Source organism: Synchytrium microbalum, assembly GCF_006535985.1.
Source record: "Synchytrium microbalum strain JEL517 chromosome Unknown SmJEL517_scf0075, whole genome shotgun sequence".
Lineage (NCBI taxonomy): Eukaryota > Fungi > Chytridiomycota > Chytridiomycetes > Synchytriales > Synchytriaceae > Synchytrium > Synchytrium microbalum.
Window position 1 is genome coordinate 1 of NW_022158424.1, and position 22,869 is coordinate 22,869.

The window sequence follows — 22,869 nt, forward strand, 5'->3', positions numbered from 1 at the left end:
CTGTCTGAGCGAGAAGATGATGGTATAGAGATGAGTTCTGTGTTGAAGGAGGTAATGGAGTGCTTTTGGTCTTGTCAAAACGTGGCCTGGGACTGTCACTTGATTGTTACTAATGTTATTTGCCTGTATTTTGTACTAGGTATCTGATCAACATGGCAAGATGACCAAAGCCATCGGACAGACTCTCCCTGTAAATATCACTCCAACAACGACACTGCCAACACCTCCAATGACAAGCAAACCTATACAAAAACCACCTATACAAAAACCACCTGTATCAAAACCACCTGTATCAAAACCACCTGTACCAAAATCACCTAGACAAAAACCACCTATATCGAAACGAGCTCAGCCAACACGACGAAAATCAACAAACAAACGAGGTGTGGATACTGATGATGATAGTGATGATGGTGATTTCCAATCGCCGCCAAAGAAGCTTCCTAAAAGAGCACCATCACGTAAAGCAGCGAAGAAGAGACAATTACCAAGTAGTGATGACGACGACAAATCAGTCAAAGAAAAGAAAGGCAGCAAGAAGCGTCGAATAGATGATGATTATAAAGACGACTTTGACGTACTCATGGTTGCTGCTCCCGTCAATGGTGGTTTGAGTGACGATGATGGATTTGACATGATGGAAGATGAAGAACCTGCTGGATCAGGAAGTGAAGAAGAATATATGCCCGTTGCTGCTGTTACTACTAGATCAGCTGCTGATGGGAAGGGACGTACTAGATGGATGATTTGTCGAATCTGGAGTGTGATTCTTGCAAGAGGTCATTCGAAGCTGGATTCTTGGCTGATGTGGTGGTGAATGAGCGGAATGGAGAATGTCTCAAGTTGTGTGGAGAGTGTGTTGAGCGATTTGGTCGGGTGCTATGCCACTGTAAAGCTTGTCTTTGTGAGTATTTGTTTTTTTTTGTGAGGTGGAAGGCTTATCGCTAATTATTTTCATACGACACGTAGATATTCCTACACCAAAGGAGAAGAAATCAAAACGATGTGCTAGGCCAAGTTGTGGTGGTCCTGAATATTTTCAACAATTTTTTTTGGCTCATGCATTCTATTGGGATTATAGTCCCGCAAATTTACGATTATATTTGCACGTTTGGATATTTCCTTGTCACTCCATCTGGGTGAGCTCAGTAATATTTGATAATCCTCAACATTTTTCTGCACTACAACAATTGTGATGATAGCGCGACATGCTCCAACTGCTTATACGGTCGGTTAAGTGGTGATGTGAGTCTACGATTCAATTCCGTAGGGCGTTAACGGTATGCGAGGGAAGTACTGCTTACCCTTGGCCAAACGTTAATTAATAAGGGCACCTACTCCTCTCACATGACGTGATGTGGTTGCTAAGCGTTTACGTCCGGTCCGGAGTCGAACTCCTCAAAACCGGGGCAGGTTTCGACCTAAGCAGTGGCAGTGTAATTTTTAAAAAAAAACAGTTCGACAGTTCTGCTATGCAGAAAAGTTAATATGCTTGCTGTACTTGTTCATCACTATATTTCAGCTAAACAACTACTGCTACCATACAAAACATACTTATTAGAGACGAGGCTGCTCCTTCCTGATCTTCATCATAGTTGGCTGAACGAGCTTTGCCACGAATTCAGGATAGTTCTTATACTTTAGAACACCCTCGGCGCGTTCTGCGTGGGATACAAACGGAGGTACACCTTCTGAATGGAAGGCTGCTACGTTACGTTCATGCCACCTTAAAGCTGACTTCCTAACCGAGCTAGTATACTCTTCAAAAGCAGCTTCTCGGCTCTCCTTACTGCCTATCAGAGTCTTTAGTGCATTACAATCCATAGTCAGCAGCAGATTAAAGCCAGATCCAGATTGAAACGTCTGAAAAAACCTCGTGAGTGTCTCATAATAAAGTGCCAATGACATTCCAACTTACGCCAGTCCTAAAACAATCACCAAACATGACCATGTTTTTCCCAGCTGTGGCCGTAGATAGCAATGTATCTCGAACATGTATCGGCGTAGTGATTTCTCCAAGTCGCACTGTTTCAGCAACACCATCTCCAAACATTGTCCTCAGAAAACTCTTGACTTCTTGAGCGGCGTATTGTTCAATCACTTTACTACGTGATCCGGACTTCCACGATAAGGTGACATCTGCGGGTGCGCCGTCCCATACAGGTGTATCGATTAGCATTTCAGGTCGCAGTTTTACCCAGATGGCTTGATCTGGTTCGGTGTTGCGCGAAGGAGCTCCTGCAACTGTTTACAGCGTAAGAGATGAGTTGAGAAAGTGGTTGTGTGCTCCGTAAAACAATAGACAAGCAGTTCCTACCGGGTGCAAACGAAAAGTCTGCTTGGCCGTATGTCTTCATATAGATGCCCGACGGCATTATCCTTAAACGTTCTTCGGGGCTCGGGAAATACACGTTGACACATACAAAGTATCTAGAAAATTCAAAGAATCGATCACAAATGAGTTCTGCACAGGGGTCAATTACCATGCATGCTGCAACGCATCGTAATACTGCTTCACACTTACACAGCTCGTGGCGCCTTTGGCAAGATCTCAACACCATGACGCGGTCCTAACACCTGCTTGACAAACTTTCGATTTGCACCTTCACAGTTTATAACCAGGTCTGGAATGCCAAGCGATACTCGTTCGCCCATAGCAGCAGTATAACAGACCTCATACTTCTCAACGTCTCGATGCCAAACGAGATCGATAATGACTCCTCGCATGACGTTCACACCTCGTTCAGTAGCAGCATCCAACATGGCGCGTTCCGTGTCTCCTATCGTCGTAGTATTTACGTTTCGCGCATGTGTTCCGTCATCGAGTACTTGATCAGTCTGAGCAAAGGATTGAAGGGAATGAGTATGCTGTTGTGCAGTAGATAACCTCTCCCGTACCGTAACATTAGCCAAATCACCAGGATATTCACCAGGCTGCTCTCCATAAGCAATCGACAAGTTCTTGCCCGTCTTCCAATCGTCCCAATGCATCATGATGTGCCCATGTCGTGGCGATATCTGGTTTCTAGCCTCCATTTTTTGTATGACACCCCACTTGCGTAGACGTGCACTTGAGCATGCCATCAATGAGATTTCCTAATTGTTTGTGCAGATGGTTACAATACGATTCGAGTTCCATTTGAATGAAAAAATCAGTGATAAGATGCAGATACTCGCAAACATGGAGGCCAATCGAGTTCAACAAAGCGGAAATGGAATCTCAAGATTGGCAAGAAATGCCTCGTTTACCTGTGGTCTTCGTTGCCATTCTGGCCTCTTCTCCAGCACAACAAAGTCCGACGCTTTGTAGCCAGCATCGAGTAACGAGTTTGCCGCAATAAGACCTGCTGGTCCTGACCCAATAACGATAGCCTTGAGAGTCATGTTTTGCTGTAGTGTTCGGACGGTCTTTTGACGTGTTTTTTGCAAGTGGCGGCCAAACGTGGGGATTTGGGGAGGTGCGTGCGTGACCACAAAGTCGACACACGAAAACGACGGCATAACTCGAATTTTCATTGGAACTGAATAAAGGAGGTGAGTAAGCGACAACGATTTATTTTGCTTGCTTGATGCTTGAATATTGATTGCCTGCTAGCTTCCACCGTTGAGAGGTCTCACAATTCTAACATCGTATAGGCTTTGTTACAACTCCAAACTCCTTTGTCAATTGAAATTTCACAATCTCTCTACTACCATTCTGCTTCTAAAATGGGTAGCTGGGAAAAGTTTCCGTACGTCCATAGTCTTCCATCATCGCTTCCCACCTCAAACCACTTGAATGTTGATCAAACACGTGCAATTGATGTAGGAAGCTTATTAACGGTGGAAGTCATCCTGGGGGGCCAATGTTTGATTTCCATGTAGAATATCCTTACTTCCAACGAATGGCTTCATTCCTTGACCTGTTTTCCTTACGTAGGTGTACTGGACTTACAAGGACGACGCGAGGTATGTTTCATCATGGATTCTCAGGCCTTTGTATGCCTGTAACTGAGCAGATTTGAATTGTTTCGTCTTGGATACAAGCCGCGTGAGCACAACATGTTCGTTTCGCTAACCTCTCAGTCAACTTTCAAACTAGCAAAAAGTCCGCCATGGCATTGAGGGACGCTTGCCGTGCTCACTTTCCTGGTGTCTGGATTAGTGGAGAGGAAATTGATCGTGTTATTGGTCCTCACGCGGAGCCATTTTTTGGTATGCTTCTTCTTCTGGTTATATAAATGTTACTGACTCGTTCCTTAAATACACTCAGAGGTGAATGCCCGAAGCCCTCTTGAGCTCGGTGCGCTCATTGCGTGGTTCATGTGCAATCGAGGAGAGCATTCTGTCTTTGTACATCCAAACACTGGTATGTTGGTTGGCAACCACACGCCGTTTCTGAAGGCACCATTCCAGTTGGCTCTGCTCAAAATCTCACATCCACTCCATCTTTCGACCCAGGAAACCAAGTAGCAGAACACAAACTCGGCATCTGGATAGGCAAACCCATCAAACTCGACTTTGATTACCTGGCTCTTCAACAGTCGTATGAGGACAAGGGAATGACATTCAACGAGGCCGTCTATCACTCTGAGACGGATTTGGGTCGTACTGATAATGCGAAGTTGGCGGCAATGTTGGTCAAGATGCAACAGAAGAATAAGGAGAAGAAGACTGCTGCTGCCGCCGGTGCAGCTGCTTCTGGACCTGCATCCAAGTTGTAAAAGGGGGTGTTTGTGAATTTGTATGTGGCGTAGGGTTTGTAGTTTGTAAAATCGAATATGAAAATGGTTTTGAATTTTGAAGGATGGCGTATTGAATTTTGAAGTATTGATGACCGACATACAGCGCGCCGATGAAAAAAATTCGTTCAGTACTAATCGCGAGGTTTTCTTATGAGTAACACATCTTGGATCCTGAAATACATTGGCCGCAAACCATCTTAGCGATCCGACAACCCTTCGTTACAGCATTATTGCTCGTCGATTTGATTCCTTACATGTTTTAAAAGAATTGTGTTACTCCTGATTACAAACGCGAAGTATTGAACTACCCTGTTTCAAAGCTTCAAAACGAAACGTTATGTGAAAACAGTCAAATCAAAGAAGCAGGACCGGGTCAAATCCAAGATCTATAGTTCGGTGAAGATAACTCGCATTTCGTTTCTGGATGCCACTAGCCAATACTACTTCATAGACGCGGCTGCGTGCCGCACAAATTGAACCTGATTCTCAAAGTACAGTCTTGTCTTAAACGAAGAAGATACACTGAAAACCCCCCATCCTTCTTATTAGACAGCATTATGTATTCAAGCCATTTAAACTAATTACTAGACTCACTTCGTTGTATCGCACTTTAAACTACATTTATTGTTACAATCGGGGCTGACTACTCCTCTTCTTATTCCTCATCGCAGGCTTTACAACACCCTCCACGAAAGCATCATAATTATTAAAATGCCGTGGCCCATCATACTGCTCTGCATATGGCACAAACGGTGGGACACCAGGCGTATAAAATTGCATGCGATTACGACGATGCCAGCCTTCAGCATTCTTCTTCAGCGCTAAATGATACTGCTCAAAAGCTTGAGCGGACACATTATTTGGCAGATGAGAGAGCAGTACTTTGAGAGCATTGGTATCAACAGTGAGTAGTATGTTAAGGCCAGATCCAGACTCAAAGGTACCCGTCCGAGCAGAATCACCAAAGCAAACGATATTCGTCCCAGCATATGTCTTGCTCAAAATCGTATCTCGCACTTGGATAGGCCGAGTCATAGCACCAAGACTAAAGTTTACAGGCAAGTCCTTACTAAACAGCGTTTCCAAGAAATCACGGATTTGGGTGGTAGCAAAGTCCTCTATTACTTTCGACCTGGGCCCTTCACTCCAGTCTAGCGTCGAATCTGCAGGCGCTCCCTTCCATAGATTGGAGCCTTGAATCATATCTGGACGTAGCTTTACCCATATCGGTTGCTCAGCTTCTGGTTTCTTGGGGACTGGTAGCATGAGCAAATCAGAATTGAGTTTTTTGAAGTAGAGGCCAGGGGGTACGGCCTTCATTCGGTCATCGTCGGTTGGAAATACAATGTTGACATATACATAGTACCTAGAATGTACTGTGAGTGAAATAAGACTGCTTGCAAACGTAATAGTATCTTACGCGGATAAAGGACTCTCAGGAGTGATTTTGATACCGTGGCGAGGTATCAACTCCTGATTCACAAGCTTTCGACTTGCACCTTCACAGTTTATAACCAAATCCGGAATTCCAGCACTGATTCGCTCACCACTCCCTGTCGTGTAACAAACTTCATACTTCTCAGTTTCTTTATGCCATACTAGATCCGTGGTAACTCCTCGAACGATTTTCACACCACGTTCCAGCACAATATCCAGCATGATACGTTCGACATCACCGATTGTGGAATAGTTGATGTTGCGGAGATACATGTTGTCATCTAGCACCTGTTTACGAAATGTCGTGTGAGTTATCAAACTGTGTCAGCTTACTACAAGGACTCGAACCACTAGCCTGGTCAATAGTCAACGTATGCAAATCTCCAGTAAACTCCCCTTCAGTCTCAGCCCACGAGACATTCACCTTGGCATCACTTTTATGATCTTGCCATAACCACGATACACGTCCACCACGCGCAGAAACCTGTTTATATTGTACATGTTAACACCTCGAGTACCGCTAAATCGTGTTTCTTACCCCAGCTTCCATCTTCTGCAGCACATTCCAACGACGAAGAGATGCTGAAGCTGCAGCCAGTACACCAATTACTTGAGGTCTATGAGCGAAAACTGGTCGGTTTTCGAGCAAGATAAAGTCGTTTGGTGAGGTGTTTTGGTCCAGTAAACTGAGAGCTGACACCAGTCCAGCTGGACCACAACCGATTATTACGACTTTCATGAGAGATTGATTGCGATCAGAGGTGAAAGATGGGGGGCAGATGTGTTATTGAGGTTGTACTTCTGAGCCTCACACGAGATGTCCTTTGTTTCTCGCTGGAAATTCAATAGTCTGGTGTTGATATCGTGTGAAATGAGAGCGTTTGGTCCTGTAAATGACGACTCTGGGTGGCTGTTGACGCGTAAAGGCCTAAACTGAATGTAATGTTAAACACAAGGCTGTTTTGCGAATTGTTCATGTACAAGTAAACGAAAAGATTACGAATCAACAACAATAGCTACACGTTACGTATATATTGGTTGCCCCGTACCTCTGCTTTAGTTAGTCGTGACCACTTCAATTCCACTTCACACGGAACTTGACGTAACAGGTTTTGACAATAGCGTGAAAGAGACAACGATGGCAGCAGCACAAGCATCTCAATCGATGTTCCAAAAGTTCTTGAATCATCCAGCAGGTACCTCTAGTCCTTATAACACCAAAGCTTCAAACTTTCTAACAACCTTGTTCTTCGTTTCGACCAATAGGACCCAAGACGGTTCATTTCTGGGTATGTGACCTTTGAATAGGAGATCCGCTAATCGTGTTTGAACTAATTTCTTCTCTTGTAATAGGCTCCTGCTATGAAATGGGTATGTTTTATGGACGACATTAAACGACAATTTACTCGAGGTTTTGACATATTTGTTTGCTCATATTATTACAGAGTCTCGTTATCGCTGCTTTGGGTGACTTGAAAAGGCCACCGGAAAAGCTATCACTTACTCAAACTGTTGGTATGTGTTGACTTTTGACACAAACTTGTCAAGATCTCTCGTGTACTTGCATGCCCTAACATCCCGTACTCTACTCCCTCACTCACACATTTGATGTACTCGTTCCCTCACATTAGCATTGGCTGCTACTGGATGTATTTGGGCAAGATATTCGCTAGTGATAATACCCGTCAACTATCAGCTATTTGCTGTGAATATCTTTGTTGGTGCGACTGGCTTGTACCAACTGTACAGAATATACGAGTAAGATATGTTTGTTTGGTTGAGATGACGAAGGTTGACAAAACTTGGCTGACACGTTTCTCTAACCTTCCAGCTATCGAAGCAAGCTCCCACAACCAGCTGCTGCTGCAGTATTAGAGGCAAAGTAATTGAACCATGTTCTCTCTTACTCTCTCATTTTGAATATATTGTCCTGTTTGAGTTATATACAAGTGTTTGACAGTCTATGGTTTCTTGCAAGACGATGGCTATACAATATTTACAGGGTTACAGCATGACAACCAATGGTCAAATCTACGCTTATCAAACACCTGGGGCTTTACCAGCTGATCCATTTCCCTTCCCTGGATTCGGTTTAGGTATGACTGGTGGGTCATTTGGACTTGCTGAAGGATCAGGAGATGGCTGCACGGCGTCAGCTGACAGTGCTGCCGGTGGAGGCAGAGGAGCAGGACTAGGGCGTGCAGCAGAAGGGGCCAGATTGGTTACAGGCACTCGGGAAGCTGTGGGTTGCTTGACTGCCACTGTGCGAGATGGACTGACGTATGTCGGTGACGGGATAACACCTGGTGCACCAGAAGGGAAATTGGATACTTGAGGTACTCGAGAAGGTGTGATTCGGTTGACGATGATAGTGGGAGATGGGACGATGCGTGAAGGTGATGCGATTACTGTATCGATTGGTACAAAGTCCGTGCTATTGAAAGGAGATGTTAGCACTGTAAAGATTGTTAAATCATGCGATAGCGGGTGTCGCAAACCTCTCAAAGACCAAGTTCCACCACCACCAGAAAATGCCACCGCCCAAGAACCGCCTTTTCAATACAGGCCTTCAGAGATAATAGTCAGATATCACCATACGAGGTGTAGATGTAATTTAGCGTACTTACGTTTCATCGTCACCAACGGCACTAACATATGCATCCACTGGGCAGTCCAAATCACGAGCTCGACTCTCATCCACAGCATTAGTGCAGGAACACTCCTAGAAGTTGAATCAGCGATGTTTGGCATAAATAAAATAAGGTATGCCGTTTACCTGGTTGTCGGGACAATCTCCCTATTTTGATGAAATGAGTGAGATGGTATGCTTGGTTGATGAAGGAGTCAAAACGCTGACATACCACTTCTGTGCAAGGCACGTCTATATGAGAACCATTGTCTAGGATGACCGACACTCCGTTGCTGGTCGAGTTTGGTAGTCGCGCCTACATTCAAGCAGTCAGATTCTCAGTTTGCGTCAATTTGTCAAACCTTGCAAACACTGTAAACTAACATCACAGGCATTGAGGGGAAGAGCATGTATGCGGCTGCATACGAATACGAGACTTAGAATGATCGCGGTTGTACTTGTAGCCTTCATTTTGGCAAAAGATGTTCTTATAAATGGGTGGTGAATTCTTGAAAAAGCAGATGTTGCTTGAGAGGTCTCTTGATTGACACGTGTTCTCGAATGGACGATTTCAAGACGCAAAAGAATTTACAGACGGTTACAAAAATCGTTTATATTTCGTCAATTTCAGACTTTATGAGATAACTATGCCTTCATCAAACAATATCCACTTGCACACATTTCTTTTCTACTTGGTCTCATCGAAGGTGCTATCATCGTAAATCCAAGACAAGAATATAGCGGTGTAAATCAAGTCTCCAGCCAGAGTAGTCAAAACCGAGTCTGGAACACGTTTGTTATACCAAGCATCGGTCATCAATGCAACGACAGTCAATTTGCCAATAACACCCAAACACAAGAAGCCTGTACTTTCCCTCTTCCTTGGATTTGCTGCTGCATACGCGTATGCACCACCTACACAACAAATAGCAAGTGCGGCGTAAGATGTCGGAATGTATTGAAAAGTCAAAGGCGATGGGAGTATCAAAAAACCATACCAAAGAGCATGATAAAGCATCCAGCCATACGTGGCATCAAGTATGTGATCTCGGGAGCAGTAAGAATACTCGCTGCGCCTAAAAGACCTTTCATAGTTTCCTTGGTGTTGAATACGAGGGGAAATCCGGCGACTACATTGAATGCAGCGGCTGAATACAAAATTGGGCCTAATGGGAATTGAAGTAAGCATTGAAACACAAAAGAATGAACTGAAACGGACTTGCCAATGTTTCGTTTGATGAATGGAGGTGCCATGGTTTATAAAAACTTTAAGATTTGGGATGTAAGCTTGATGTAGGCTTGATGAGAGTCTTCTGACTGTTCAGTAGTGAGGTCTGTAGAGTAAAGGAGCAGGTATTCTTTGGTTTCAATGTAAGATTTTCTTCGCGAGGTGGTTTGAGAGTTGAAAGCTGAAAGCTAGTCTAAATGTGAATGAAGGTGTTAAGCCGAGAAAAGCATCGGACAAAATCCGAATTTCAAGGTTGAAATCCTTCATAGTACGTGATCATAATTCTTTAATATCTGTTTCGAGATCTAAGTCGCCACAAGCATATGTAACGATACTGTCAGTTGTAGATGTAAAGATGTGATCTCCTCATCGCGATGTTTTTAAGACCGTTTGAGAGGCTTCAAGTGGCATCTAGACATGATAAATGGAATTTTATACGCGATGTGTGCTTCTTTGCGTAGTTGCCATGGCGAAGTGATGTGCTTTGAACGTGGCGCACCGCAATAACAAAATCTTGCTTTTTGCGATCCGCCATACTTGAACACGTCTGTTTGTCTACAAGATCCCATTGCTGAGCGTGTCTGTTCTCTTGGCAACCATATAAACACCGCCCATAGCAAGAGAAAGACCAATTTCAACAAGCTTGATCCAATCACACATTCATTGCAGCCACATCACTTTATAGAGTCGGTGGCAAAAACAAATAGAACTGCTAAGGACAAGATGGTGCACATTAGCAGTATAGCAGTCGGTTTTGTTGCGCTATGTTCTCTGGTTTCGGCAGACATTGTCAGGTAAGAAAGATTGTTGATCGTTGGGATCTTGATTGAGATTGTGGTGGTGGACTTGGGAATCGTTTGGTTTGCTCGAGGAAGCAGGCATATGCTAGACGAACTCAATACTGTGATGTTCCCGTTTTGTCCCCTCTGATTCAATCACTCAGAAGGCTTGCGGTTGATACATCTTGGCAAAATGTTATGAGAATGAAACTTTGCGGTTTTCGCATTGTGTGCTGGAGGAAACACTACAAATACTAGGCTGCTAGTATTGAAATGCTCCTGGCTGGTCTGCTTCGACAGCCACTGGAAACGCTAACTTCTTTTCTTCGATTACAGGATTCCAACGAAATTATCATACAGGACGGCATCCGCACCAAACCTTGGAGCATCAGTAAAGCTAGCCGTCGCTGCTGATGAGGGGCTTAAATATTCGGGTGGTGAGTTCATATCGAACGTCCGGGCTTTTGATCTTCAAAGCTGAATTGTCCTCAACCGTTACAACCGATACTGTCGCAAACGAGACGAAGAACTAATGCCAAATATGATCTTTCTACAGCTCTTGTTGGAACCGTGAGCTTGGGTACTCCTGCTCAAACTTTTGGAGTCATTGTAAGTTTTGGTTCCCAGTTTCGTTGTTTGTCTTGGCGCTACAGTTACCGACTCAATCGATGCAGTTCAGGACGTCTTTTCATTTATGCATCTATTATGATCATGCAACTCACCATTACTTCAATTTATAGCTTGATACAGGGTTGGTTGCTGTTGTATGACCCTCGATCCCGATATGTTGATCAACGAGCTGAACTTTTCCCCTCTAGATCGCAAACATTCTGGGTCAGAGGATACAATTGTGTTCGATCAGCTTCATGTTTGGCTACCGACACTGGATTCAATCCTACCAAATCAACAACCTACGTTGCTGGTTCGGCCGTATCATTTGAATTGGGTCCCTACGGGTAAGTGTTTTAGATGATTTCGCCATCACAATATATCTTCAATTCATCGTTTGATACCTATGTCTCATTTAGTGATGGATTGGATGCATTTGGTAAGAATCGGTTGGCAGGATGGATGGATTCGGTCTGGAGTCAAACACGATGACGTGTCACATGTGTTTTCATCAATCGCGTTAAATGGTGACAGCGCAACGTATTGATCATCTTCTTGATATACCCAGGTCTTGGAGGAATAGATACTATGGTTATGGCTGGTATTTCAGTCGCCAAGTCGCCATTCTACTATGCTACAAATATTACAGTTGGCTCCAGTTCATTGGGTGCTGATGGTAAGCATTCACCATCCATTGCCGTATGATCATAGAAGCCATATTGTCATGAAAATTGACTGGTTTGATCCATCCTTCTAGGTATCATGGGCATCCCCGCTGCCAATTTGGCCAATTCCTCATTTGATCAACAATATGTTCCAGGCACTTTGGCAGCTGCAGGTGCTCTGACATCAAACGTAAGTGGAATCGGTTCATCACAATACTCGCTGAAGTACTCTAACTCATGCTCTATCATCGATATTAGATTTGGGGCTTTTGGTATGTTATAAGCCAACACTATGTATGAAAGTTGTCCGTTTTAACAGTTCGATTATCTTCTGTTCATCAGGTATAACAACTCCCAAACCACCGTGGGAACCAATTACCTTGATGGGCAATTAAGTTTGGGTGGAATCGACACCGCTTTATATACGGGCTCAATCAGTTGGGCCCCATTATTGTGGCAACCTAGCACCCTTCCAGCAGCCCTCATTTCGTTATCAGCTTACTGGTGAGTAACACATGTCTCGGCAGTGTCCTGACGCACAACCATCTACTTTTCTAAAATCGGAAATTCCTTTAATAGGTTTGTTTCATTGACAAGCATAACAGTTGGTAGCAGTGGAAATGTATTGTCAACTACAACTGCCCCAGCATATGCTGGTCAAAAGTCCAGTTCCGGTTTCGCCATCAATGGTGCTGGTGAAATTCCATTCTTGGTTGACACTGGAACCACTTTAACCATCTTGCCAACTGGTGTTGTTGCTGCTATTGCATCAGCACTCAAGGCTAAAACATACGCTGGTGCTGGTACCACTGGCGTGTATGGACCAAATTGTAATTCATTGGCGTTTACCTCGTAAGTGAATTGCATTAGAACATGTGAAGGTTATGAGCATCCTATTTACTATATTTTGTTGCTTTGCCGTATTTGCCTAATTGTTTGTGAATACTAACTCATTCTCGATGATATAGATATCCAAATATTACATTCACATTGGGAGGACAAACACTAACCGTGCCTCCAACTGGATGTAAGTTTGCGTTCTCTCGTCCGAGTTTGGTTTTCCTGAATGTCACCAAAACGATGCTTTTGAGGAGTTTGTTTATCTTTGCGTAATTATCATCATGATCGTGTAACTAATCACCACTCCAGATACCATCCCCGATAGCAATAACAACTACTGTAATGGATTCTTCATCTTCCAAGGAAGTGCCAGTGCCCCATTGAATGGCGGTATCTTGGGTAACTTACAACAGAGTAACTACTACAACCTCTTTGATTGGTGAGTTACACTGTTGACCCGATCGCATTGAACGTATTGTATTTGTTGACTTCAATTGTTCTTTCTAAAGGTCTGGCCGTCAAATTGGGTTTGCAACTCCCTCGGTGACCGGAGCTGGGTCTGGAACCTCGTTTAGCAATAGTACAACATCACCTGGTATGTGCTGGACTGTGGTTTTACCACGACAGAATCATATGAGATTGATGGTAACATGTTTGTCTTTCTAAATAGGTACTGGCAGTGGCACTGGTACTGGTACTACGACCGGCTCGACCAAGTCTTCAGCTCCAGTGAGAAAGAGTTCTGGCACTGTGATGGCAGCCTTGGCCTTGGCTGCCGTGTCCGTCCTCTTCTTGTAGAAAGAAAAAAAGCCCTATAAGTTTTGAGATATTGTTATGGGCATCAGTTTGGAAAAATATAAAAGTCTCCTCATCACTATCATTACATGTGGGCTTGAACGCTCATAGTTGGCTGATCTGTTATATTAGGCACCAAACAAATATTACACCTCTACAGTTCCATCACAAGCTTTTCTCCACTAACAGTCTTGAATCCGTCCAATGCTTTCTGGATTCCGGCAAGACCACCTTCAACGAGTTTAATCTTTGGACTTGGTACAAATTGTCCGGATGCGAGCTTCTCCTTCAACCAGACACCAAATATGAACTGGTACAAGTCGTCTTTATCTTCCTTCTTAGCGGGGGGTACGATGAACTTGACCTCAGTGCTTCTCCAGCTTGGAAACAGCCTCCACCTACGGATACAAGGTCGTCAGTCATCAACGTCCAAAATGAATGGTAGGAAAAAGACACGTACCAAAACATGCTTAATTGGAAAGTAGCCATTGCAACTCTGGCTTTCTCAGCCTTTTTTAGTTCCTGCAGCACAGAGACCGCAGCAATCAAGTCCCCCATAGCAAGAAAAGCAAAGTCAATAACAATCCCATCTTCCTTCCCAGCCTTGACAATCTTGGCAACCACATCTTTATCCTTATAATCAAACATCCGACTTGCACCTAACCCCTTGATATACTCATGATGTTTGGAACTAGATGTTGCATACACCGTATACCCCATCGTCTTTGCGACTTGGACTGCAGCAGATCCAACACTACTTGATGCGCCCCATATCAACATTCCCATCTTGTCCTCAGGTTTATATGATGTTTCGCGAGTGAGACCAGAGTTGATGAATCCACACCAGCTTGTCTGGAGCGCCATTCCGATGATGCATCCTTCGTTGAAGCTCATTGTGTCTGGGAGTGGCGAGATGGCTTGTACAGGAACGAGGAACTTTTGTTGGAAGGCTCCATAGTCGGGTTCGCCTTTGTGGAAGAAGGATGCACCGTGGGCCTAGCGCCAAATGAAAAGAAATTCAGCATCATGTACTAGTAAGCAAGTATTCGTAACAGCAAGCAGTGTGCAAACTGAAACATACAATGACACGACTCCCCACAGCAGGAGCTTCTATCGTCATCGACGATCCAACCGCAAGAACGATACCAGCTACATCAGATCCAAGCACAGCAGGGTAATTTATCGATGGATAGCCGTACGCCCGTTGGTAATTGTCAATTGGGTTTAGTGCAATTGATTTCACTTCGATGAGGACTTCGTTGGGGCCTGGAATGGGTGTTGGGCGCTCCAGAAGCACTAGGTTGGCTGCCCGTGAGGGTAGGACGGCGGCTAAATGCTTCTCTGCCATGTTGTTTGATCTAAAGACTGGAAGTGGTCAGACAGATGGCCAACGTGGCAGCGTGGAAGCCAAATTACAATTTGGTAGCTTACCAAGCGGAGTCGAAAGAGATGAAAAGCCCAGAGATACAAGTGTTGAAATTAAGTTGATAGGACCTAGGTGCTTCAAAGCTCCGTAGTGCTTCCTGCAATAGCTTACTTGCGAAGAAAGGAGCAAACGAGGTGGTAAAAACCCCGATGCTGCATTCCAAGAGATCTATGAATGCGTTCGAAACTTGATACTAGTGGTATTCCAAGCCACTATTCCTTCCAAAGCGGAGGCATCGCGTCGTGTCGAAACAAGGTTCTATAACCATTTCTAAAGATCCAATACAACTACCTAATAGGTCCAATAGTAGAAGTCGTAGTTATCCGACTCATTTGTGCTGTCGCATCTTCAAAATCGGATGGTTGTGCAATATATTGACATTTTACCATATTCACGTGTTTTTGGCAAGAAAATAGATACTGCCGCAATCTTGTTCTTTAGCAGCGAGACAACTTTAAAGCGCCAGATCTGTAAAGATATATTGATGCTGCTCCTGATGGCTTCACTATGCTCGTCTTTTCCTAGTATAATTGTACTGACGGACCATTTTCTCTCCTCAGTAACAAACATTTTGAGATATACTAGTAATGGAAGAAACCATTACTGGAACAAGAGCAAGAGCGACAGCTGTGCCTGGAAGGACATCGCATCCAAACATTATGAGTGCCTCTTTCCTATATATACTGTGATTTGGGTGTCGTTACAAGACTGAAAAAGATGCAGATGAATCAACAGCGGAAAATGATAGGAGGGAGTCCAGTGACGCTGTTCATGAAGGTAAATATCATTATTAAAATACCGTTCAGGCATATATGCCCTTCTCCCATATCAGAACAGACCATTTTGCAATTCAGCATTTGGGTGCTTTTAATGATTGACGCCACAACATGAAACTCAGTATTACAGCCCCCGAATTTACACCAGAACATGTACAAGTACCATCATCTAAACCACGGAAGTAACGGTGTAGAGCGTTGAGATACATAGTGACACTGTTTGGCCGATCAAGGGCAACACGATATCACCACCACCACCACCACCACCATCAGCAAACCAACCTGAAACTGATTCAAAATCATCACAGCCACCGTTGTCATCGTCATTGCCATGTGCTTCACCAGTGGAGCACAGTACCAAACAGCAAGACCAGGAGATATGTACAATGCAGGACCATCGTGATCATCGGCAGCTGCCAGTCAACCAAAAGGACTCATCGGAGGTGTAGCAACCAATTTAGAGACACGTGCGGCTCCATCGTGAATATGGTTGATCAAAATATTGAACGCTGTATCAATTCGACAGTGACTGATGGACGTGTAAGAGTGAATTCAGTCTTACACATCCATCAGTCACTCTCGAATTGGTACAGAGTGCTCTATATTCATTCCACTTGGTAATTACAGGGAATGAGGAGACACCTATAGTATCGCATATTATAAATGATGGCATGTCACCCACCTTCAGCCGTGAACCCGGCTCCTTTGACTGGACTTATACCAAACCAGACACTCGAAATATATATTCCAGGTCCATCAAATTCGCAGACTCGCCATCCGAAACTGCATTCAAGGAAATACTGGAAAAATGTATTCACGAAACAAAGTCATTGTGAAGCCTTTGATAAAGTCAGGGAGGATCATCAATCGGTAGTCGGGACAGCTGCATCAGCAGACAACAAGGAATTCCAGCCAATGCCATCTCGGCAGCCGTCAACAATGCCACTGCTAAAAGCTACGAGAAGACCTCTACTGCAGCAGTAGGAAATAAATACGACCGACCCTATATAGTACGAGGCAACCGCACTATAAGTCCACTAGCGCATCGTCAGATCCATATGCCATCACCTGGAATCCCAACTGGATGAGGATATGTAAAGATAGCGACACCTCTGAACCATTCAGAAATGTATATGAATAATCCAGCCTTCTCATGGTGCCCGCAGGATTGAAGGGAATTTACGATATCCGAAAGGATCTCGTTTACGATCCATGGAAGGTAAACTAAATCGTCTAGTATAGCTTTTTGTGCTGTTGGTGTGAGGACAGTAAGTCCTGTCTTGGAAGTTGGAATTTGGTTCCCACTCTTGATGCTAACATGACGTTTCTCGATAAGATAAGCTGTATATATACAACTTTTAAGATAATTTCGTACCTGTTTGTTTTACGAGAAGCTCTCTATTTTGATTTGCGACTTGTTTCAGTACAGAATATACAAGCCTTCTGTATTGGGGCATATATCATAGAAACGAGTGTGCAGTTGCTGTTTCAATGTACATCTGTACAGATCTTGGCAACTACCTCACAGTCCTCGTGGTTGTCAAAGTTTCGCCATGTTTTGAAACCTTGTTGCGACATATTTCGGACAGCAGCGTGATTTCACGTGTAGGGCGCGTCAAATCATCGAATCCTTGTATACATCCAGTAAGCCTGGGTGCAGAGTCGTGTGCTTTGGTTCCCCGATCGAGTCATCCCAAACGGCATACACTCCGACGACGAAAGCAACCAGCCAAGAAAGAGGGACAATGTGGAGAATTCTGCTCACCGCGTGGGCACTATCCTCATCCGTCAATGCCAAATTCATCAATCTGGCGTCGCCTCCATCCGACCTACCATCCAAAATCACAACGTAACAGAAACTTTTTTGTGGTTGAATGCATCCGTGCTAACCCGTTTGCCTACGTAGTATTCCAACAAGACTGAATACCAGAGTAGTTCGAAATGTTGGCGATAAAATGCAGGGATCTACGGGCCTCTTGTTTTATGGAGCTGTAAGTGACGACATTTGCATTTTTTGTATGATCAAATCCCGCACTTCGTGACTCCTTTCTTTACCAAAGCTAAATACTCGTTTTCTGTTGACTTATAGCTGGAAGGAATCGTGTCTATAGGCACCCCACTTCAGAATTTCGCCGTTATTCTTGATACGGGTAAGCTTGGCAGGCGACATGGTTTTTTGGTTATGCATCCCTCAAAGCTGCATTGTGATGCTACTCAAACCATCATTGATGCATGTATACAATGCCAATTTGACCCTCTCACTATCATCGTCATTACTCTCGTCACCTACATCGAGCGTTAAACAGTCATCGCTATTTCCAGGCTCACAAGAACTATGGGTCCGCAGCTCCAAATGCACGTCCGGCAGCGCATGCACCGCCGGCTCAGCTGCCTTCTCCACATCTGCATCATCAACATGGGAGCAAACAGGAACCAACATCGAGTACGGTCCGTACGGCGACGGCCTGGACGCATACGGACGATCAGGATTCGATACAGTTAAACTGGCTGGCATAACGGTTACGCATCAGAATATGGGAGCAGTAGATAAGATAGCAATTGGAAGTGCTTCGTTGGGTGCTGATGGTAAGAAAGTCAAAGATGTTGTATTCTGTCAGTTTTTTTGGCCGTGATAGATCTGACACTGTTTCGCTCACGTGTTAGGTATTATGGGTATACCAGCTGCTAATTTGAATAATAAGACATGTACGTTTACAGCATATTTCATTTTTGGGTTTTGTCCAGTGGAGAAACTCGTCAAATCCGAGCTTTAGCCTAACACAACATCAACATCTTTATTAGTTGACAACCAATATGTTCCCGGAAACATGTACAATCAGGGGTTATTGGATTCACCCATCTGGGCTTTCTGGTATTATACAAGTCAACGTTACATTTTTTTGTGCTTCACTAACAATACACACCAATTCCACCAACCAGGTACAACAATTCAAACCCAATCCTCGGCGTATCGTACATGGACGGCGAGTTAAGTCTCGGCGGCATAGACCCTAATCTCTACACCGGAACCATACAATACGTGCCATTGCTATGGGATGTAGGGTCCATCCCTGATCTATATATTTATCTGTCTGCTTACTGGTACGTACACGAGATGAACCTTTCTTGCATAGTCGAGCATTTTCTGACTGATTTATTTGGTTTGCTCTTTATCAGGTTTGTATCATTAACAAGCATCAAAGTCGGCTCTGGAAGCAACCTGATAACCGCCAAGAACGCACCTGCTTCGGCCGGCCAAGTATCTGTTTCAGGATGGGTTGTTAATAAGGATGGAGAGTTGCCAATGTTGGTTGATACTGGGTGCGTTAAAAACACCATCGCACTCCCTATCCAATTTCTTTTGCGTACATATTAACATCCTCCTTCCTCCACAGAACAACCCTCACAATCCTACCAACCGGCGTCGTATCCGCTATTGCATCCGCCCTGCAAGGCGTGGCCCTCCCACCCGCAACTGCAGGCGGCACGGGTCTCTACGGCCCCAACTGTGACGCACTCCCTGTCTCCGAGTATCCGACAATCACATTCACGATGGGCGGCAAAGTCCTGTCCTTCCCACCTGCACAATATGTTATTCCTGATTCGACTGGTAATTTATGTAGCGGGATGTATCTGTTTCAGGGAAATGACAATGGGCCGCTCGGTGGTGGAATATTTGGAGCGTTGAGGTATGTGATGGTTTGTGGATGCACGTTATTGAAAAGTCTGATTTTTTTTTTGGTTGTGATCTAGTCAATCTGGGTTTTACAATATCTTTGACTGGGGCGGACGACAAATTGGATTTGCGGCTACATCGCTGACAGGAAGTGGGTCTGGATTGTAAGTCTTGAAATTTGGAATGTTGGGTCTTTTGCAAGCAATCGTCATACGTCGCTCCGCGACAAAAGAGAAACCGACTGAGACGCAAATAATTTCAACCTTTTGAACATATTTGCCCTCACATTGCAGCCCTCATATAAACACAAACTCTAATCCACCACACTCTTCCCTCTCACCACCAGATCAAACACAGGCCCAACACCCAACAGCACCCCGCAATCAACACCACCAACAACAACAGACTCAGCACCCGACCAAACTGACGCCTCCGAACTCTCCCCCACCCATTCAACAACCCCCACCGACACATCCGTAACGCCCACAGACGCCGTCGTCCCAACAGACGACACAGCCGTCACACCCACCGACGCCCCCACATCCCCAAAGTCCAAACACAGCACACCGACGCCCCAGCCATGGACGCTAACCAACCTAGAAATCGTGCGGCCGTACTCTTATGATGTGTCGTATGACGCATCGGTAGTTGACACATCATCATCAGCAATCCGTATATACCATAATCATATTATGTTGGCACTAGTAGTAGTAATAGCCGTGTTATTCTAAAAGAAATAGGCACATTGTCATTATGTAACACGTAACGGACTTCACGTATGATTTAAAGAATCTCATCAAACAGAGAGACACAAGAACAGTAGTAGTTAAGTGAAAAAAGAAGATGTTTATTTCTTTGTACCAACTTGACTTAAAAAAATCACAACATATTCCAAATTCAACAAAAAAATCTATACATTGTGCTATTGTTGTTGTTGTTCTTGTGGGCTCGGTTTTTCTGTGTGCCGTTCAACAATAATAATAAACAAGCTGAGGTTGTTACTGATTATAAAAGGGATTGGGCTTATACATGCTAGTGGTGGTGGTGGTGGATGGTAGTGGTAGTAGCAATCAGTGTAAATAAAGCGAAATTCCCTAGCCATTATAATATGCTCTATAATATCGAATCCATCTTTGTATACACACTCAACACACCCGCCATAACCTCCGTAACACCCCACGCCTTTGCGCGGTCCGTCAATGCAGCACCTTCCTGCAAGAACTCGTCCACCTTCTGGAAGGCAGCATCACGTTGCGTACCGCTCAAATTCACCAATGCGAAATCCAGTACGTTTGCAGCATATGCAGCACATACAAGTGCCACTGTTCTGCGATCTGATACGGATGCTGATCCACCTCTACCTAGGAGACAGTCTGTAGCTCGAGTCATCATTGCTTCCTTGATGGAGTGGTCTGCGACTGGGTGGGTTGCCATGTCGAATAGGACAAAGTTTCGTTTTTCGGTGCGGAGGACTCCCTTGTCTACGAGTCCTTTGGCGATGCGTTCACGGACTTGTTTTAGTTGGTAGCCGATTTTCATCAAGTTCCATGTTTCGCCTATTGGCGATAAGGTGTTTGGTTAGGTGTGCTGGCTCGATAGTGTGGGTCGAAGGTTTGAAGGTTTGTAAAGCGCAATGAGGGCGAAAAAAGACAGTAGATGGATCCAAGATGCCAAAAGACTTGCTCACACACACCACTCTAAACCCATCACATACCACTCATGAGATCAATCCAATTTCCCACACTCTGTCGTTCGAGTTTCATAAGTTTGAGAGCCTCGTCTAGCAGGACTTCGCCAGTGGGTTGATCTGACACGACTTCAATCAGACGTTCAGCAAAAGGTCGTTTCCTAGGCTCTAGGACAGTTTTGATTCGATTCCTGAATGATAATTCCATCAAGATACATCCTCGTAAGACCTATTGATAATGGGGGTGTGAGCATTTTGGGGTTGGGGAGTTTTCGAAGGGCACGTACATATGAGATGTTGTCATTCCAGAATGAGAGATATCCCTGTGAGGAATGATATTAAGCATATGTAACACGAAATATGAGACTCGATGAGTCCATAGGATACATCACCAACAGCCTCACAACGCTCACTCACCTGCGAATCCTTGATACCCATCAGCAGCACCTGTTCCATAAGCGTCAACCTATTAGTTTTTCCAGCTCCGTCCTTGCCATCATTATCATCTTCATCATCGTCTATATTATTACTATTATTTCCTCCCTCACTGCTATCATTGACAGACCGTTTTCGCCCGTCGTCGTTCATGTCGGCATTGTTTGCTTTGGAGCGGGCAGCTGCGTCATCGTCGTCTACATCGTCTGCGGCGAAATTCCTTCGTCGTTGTGTCAGGCCTCCTGACATCTTGGCGAGAATTGGGTTTTGGTTGGGGTTTGTGAGTGTGGTTTTTTAAATTTGTAGTTGGTTTGACTATGGGAGTCGGGAAGGAAGGAATATATATTATTGCGGATATGCTAGTAAGAAAGGGTTGTACTGTCTATAGCTTTTTCTGTCTTCAATCGTGTTGGTTCTCGAGTCGAGAGTTTTTGCAAAATGCAAGTGAAACACCAACAATATAAAAGCAAACGCCCATTTTAGTAATATACATGGAAGGCTCCGATAGAATTAACGCGTGAATATTCAGACAATTCCGTGGCCAAAGACGCGAAAAACACGCTATGTGGTGTCGTAGCAAACCCCAACTTTGAACATTACACTTTCAAAGTTTCACGCGGATCTTAAAGGATTCTTAGATAGTAGAGTAGTAAAGTAACGTATATTCACGTTACTCTTTTGCAACTAATTCAAACTTTTCTTAACTTGGGCCTCAAGCTTCAGTGGCATCAGGCTTCACACTAGTTATACACAGCACACAGACTACACAGATCAGACTCTTGACAACCAGTCAAACTTGCTCAGGCTCTTGCTTTAACTAGACGTTTGCAAGAATCAATGTCAACATGCATCACTCCTTCACCCAAACTAGAAACAAGAACCAACCTTCGAACGGCAGGGAAATCACACTCTGGATCAAATTATACGTCCCAGTAGCATACCCCGTAGCCCGTATAAAGTAAATCCCGCTCTTGAACATGGCAGGAATGGTATAGTTCATTCCCATATCATTGTAATCACCCAGTCCCAGAATCGTGAATGACTGGCCAGTATGTTCGGAAATGGCGACTAGATCGATATATGTGGGGTCATTATCGATGTTGTTTGATGACCAGGTTATGTGTAGTGTTGTGCCTAGGTATGAGTGGTTTGGAATGGAGTGA

At 44.3% G+C, this 22,869-nt stretch overlaps 7 protein-coding genes across 7 annotated transcripts; 3 read left to right on the forward strand and 4 right to left on the reverse strand.

Annotated features, from left to right (window-relative positions):
* Nucleotides 1-1,557: 1,557 nt before the first annotated feature.
* Nucleotides 1,558-3,384, reverse strand: SmJEL517_g06082 (uncharacterized protein; the record flags this gene model as incomplete). The annotated part of the gene is made up of 6 exons (XM_031172008.1): nucleotides 1,558-1,863; nucleotides 1,919-2,244; nucleotides 2,318-2,430; nucleotides 2,525-2,838; nucleotides 2,899-3,096; nucleotides 3,250-3,384. 6 exons carry the CDS (start codon nucleotides 3,382-3,384, stop codon nucleotides 1,558-1,560), a joined length of 1,392 nt encoding a protein of 463 aa, XP_031022015.1.
* A 1,967-nt stretch (nucleotides 3,385-5,351) lies between these two features.
* Nucleotides 5,352-6,900, reverse strand: SmJEL517_g06083 (uncharacterized protein; the record flags this gene model as incomplete). Its single annotated transcript, XM_031172009.1, has 4 exons — nucleotides 5,352-6,090; nucleotides 6,145-6,442; nucleotides 6,510-6,645; nucleotides 6,700-6,900. The coding sequence occupies 4 exons, from the start codon at nucleotides 6,898-6,900 to the stop codon at nucleotides 5,352-5,354; spliced, it is 1,374 nt and encodes a 457-aa protein (XP_031022014.1).
* Nucleotides 6,901-7,299: 399 nt separating this feature from the next.
* Nucleotides 7,300-8,047, forward strand: SmJEL517_g06084 (uncharacterized protein; the record flags this gene model as incomplete). The annotated part of the gene is made up of 6 exons (XM_031172010.1): nucleotides 7,300-7,357; nucleotides 7,428-7,450; nucleotides 7,515-7,532; nucleotides 7,607-7,676; nucleotides 7,793-7,919; nucleotides 7,993-8,047. 6 exons carry the CDS (start codon nucleotides 7,300-7,302, stop codon nucleotides 8,045-8,047), a joined length of 351 nt encoding a protein of 116 aa, XP_031022011.1.
* Nucleotides 8,048-10,741: 2,694 nt separating this feature from the next.
* Nucleotides 10,742-13,709, forward strand: SmJEL517_g06085 (uncharacterized protein; the record flags this gene model as incomplete). Its single annotated transcript, XM_031172011.1, has 15 exons — nucleotides 10,742-10,812; nucleotides 11,134-11,234; nucleotides 11,354-11,406; nucleotides 11,538-11,548; nucleotides 11,616-11,753; nucleotides 11,826-11,845; nucleotides 11,975-12,082; nucleotides 12,164-12,261; nucleotides 12,330-12,343; nucleotides 12,414-12,575; nucleotides 12,651-12,923; nucleotides 13,040-13,098; nucleotides 13,221-13,350; nucleotides 13,421-13,506; nucleotides 13,582-13,709. The coding sequence occupies 15 exons, from the start codon at nucleotides 10,742-10,744 to the stop codon at nucleotides 13,707-13,709; spliced, it is 1,452 nt and encodes a 483-aa protein (XP_031022010.1).
* A 151-nt stretch (nucleotides 13,710-13,860) lies between these two features.
* Nucleotides 13,861-15,054, reverse strand: SmJEL517_g06086 (uncharacterized protein; the record flags this gene model as incomplete). Its single annotated transcript, XM_031172012.1, has 3 exons — nucleotides 13,861-14,104; nucleotides 14,167-14,702; nucleotides 14,788-15,054. The coding sequence occupies 3 exons, from the start codon at nucleotides 15,052-15,054 to the stop codon at nucleotides 13,861-13,863; spliced, it is 1,047 nt and encodes a 348-aa protein (XP_031022013.1).
* Nucleotides 15,055-17,653: 2,599 nt separating this feature from the next.
* SmJEL517_g06087 (uncharacterized protein) lies at nucleotides 17,654-20,315 on the forward strand (the record flags this gene model as incomplete). Its single annotated transcript, XM_031172013.1, has 11 exons — nucleotides 17,654-17,757; nucleotides 17,815-17,899; nucleotides 17,998-18,058; nucleotides 18,231-18,494; nucleotides 18,573-18,614; nucleotides 18,711-18,780; nucleotides 18,849-19,010; nucleotides 19,086-19,229; nucleotides 19,304-19,597; nucleotides 19,662-19,748; nucleotides 19,931-20,315. The coding sequence occupies 11 exons, from the start codon at nucleotides 17,654-17,656 to the stop codon at nucleotides 20,313-20,315; spliced, it is 1,698 nt and encodes a 565-aa protein (XP_031022012.1).
* Nucleotides 20,316-20,697: 382 nt separating this feature from the next.
* SmJEL517_g06088 (uncharacterized protein) lies at nucleotides 20,698-21,955 on the reverse strand (the record flags this gene model as incomplete). The annotated part of the gene is made up of 4 exons (XM_031172014.1): nucleotides 20,698-21,140; nucleotides 21,299-21,500; nucleotides 21,559-21,594; nucleotides 21,689-21,955. 4 exons carry the CDS (start codon nucleotides 21,953-21,955, stop codon nucleotides 20,698-20,700), a joined length of 948 nt encoding a protein of 315 aa, XP_031022017.1.
* Nucleotides 21,956-22,869: the final 914 nt, after the last annotated feature.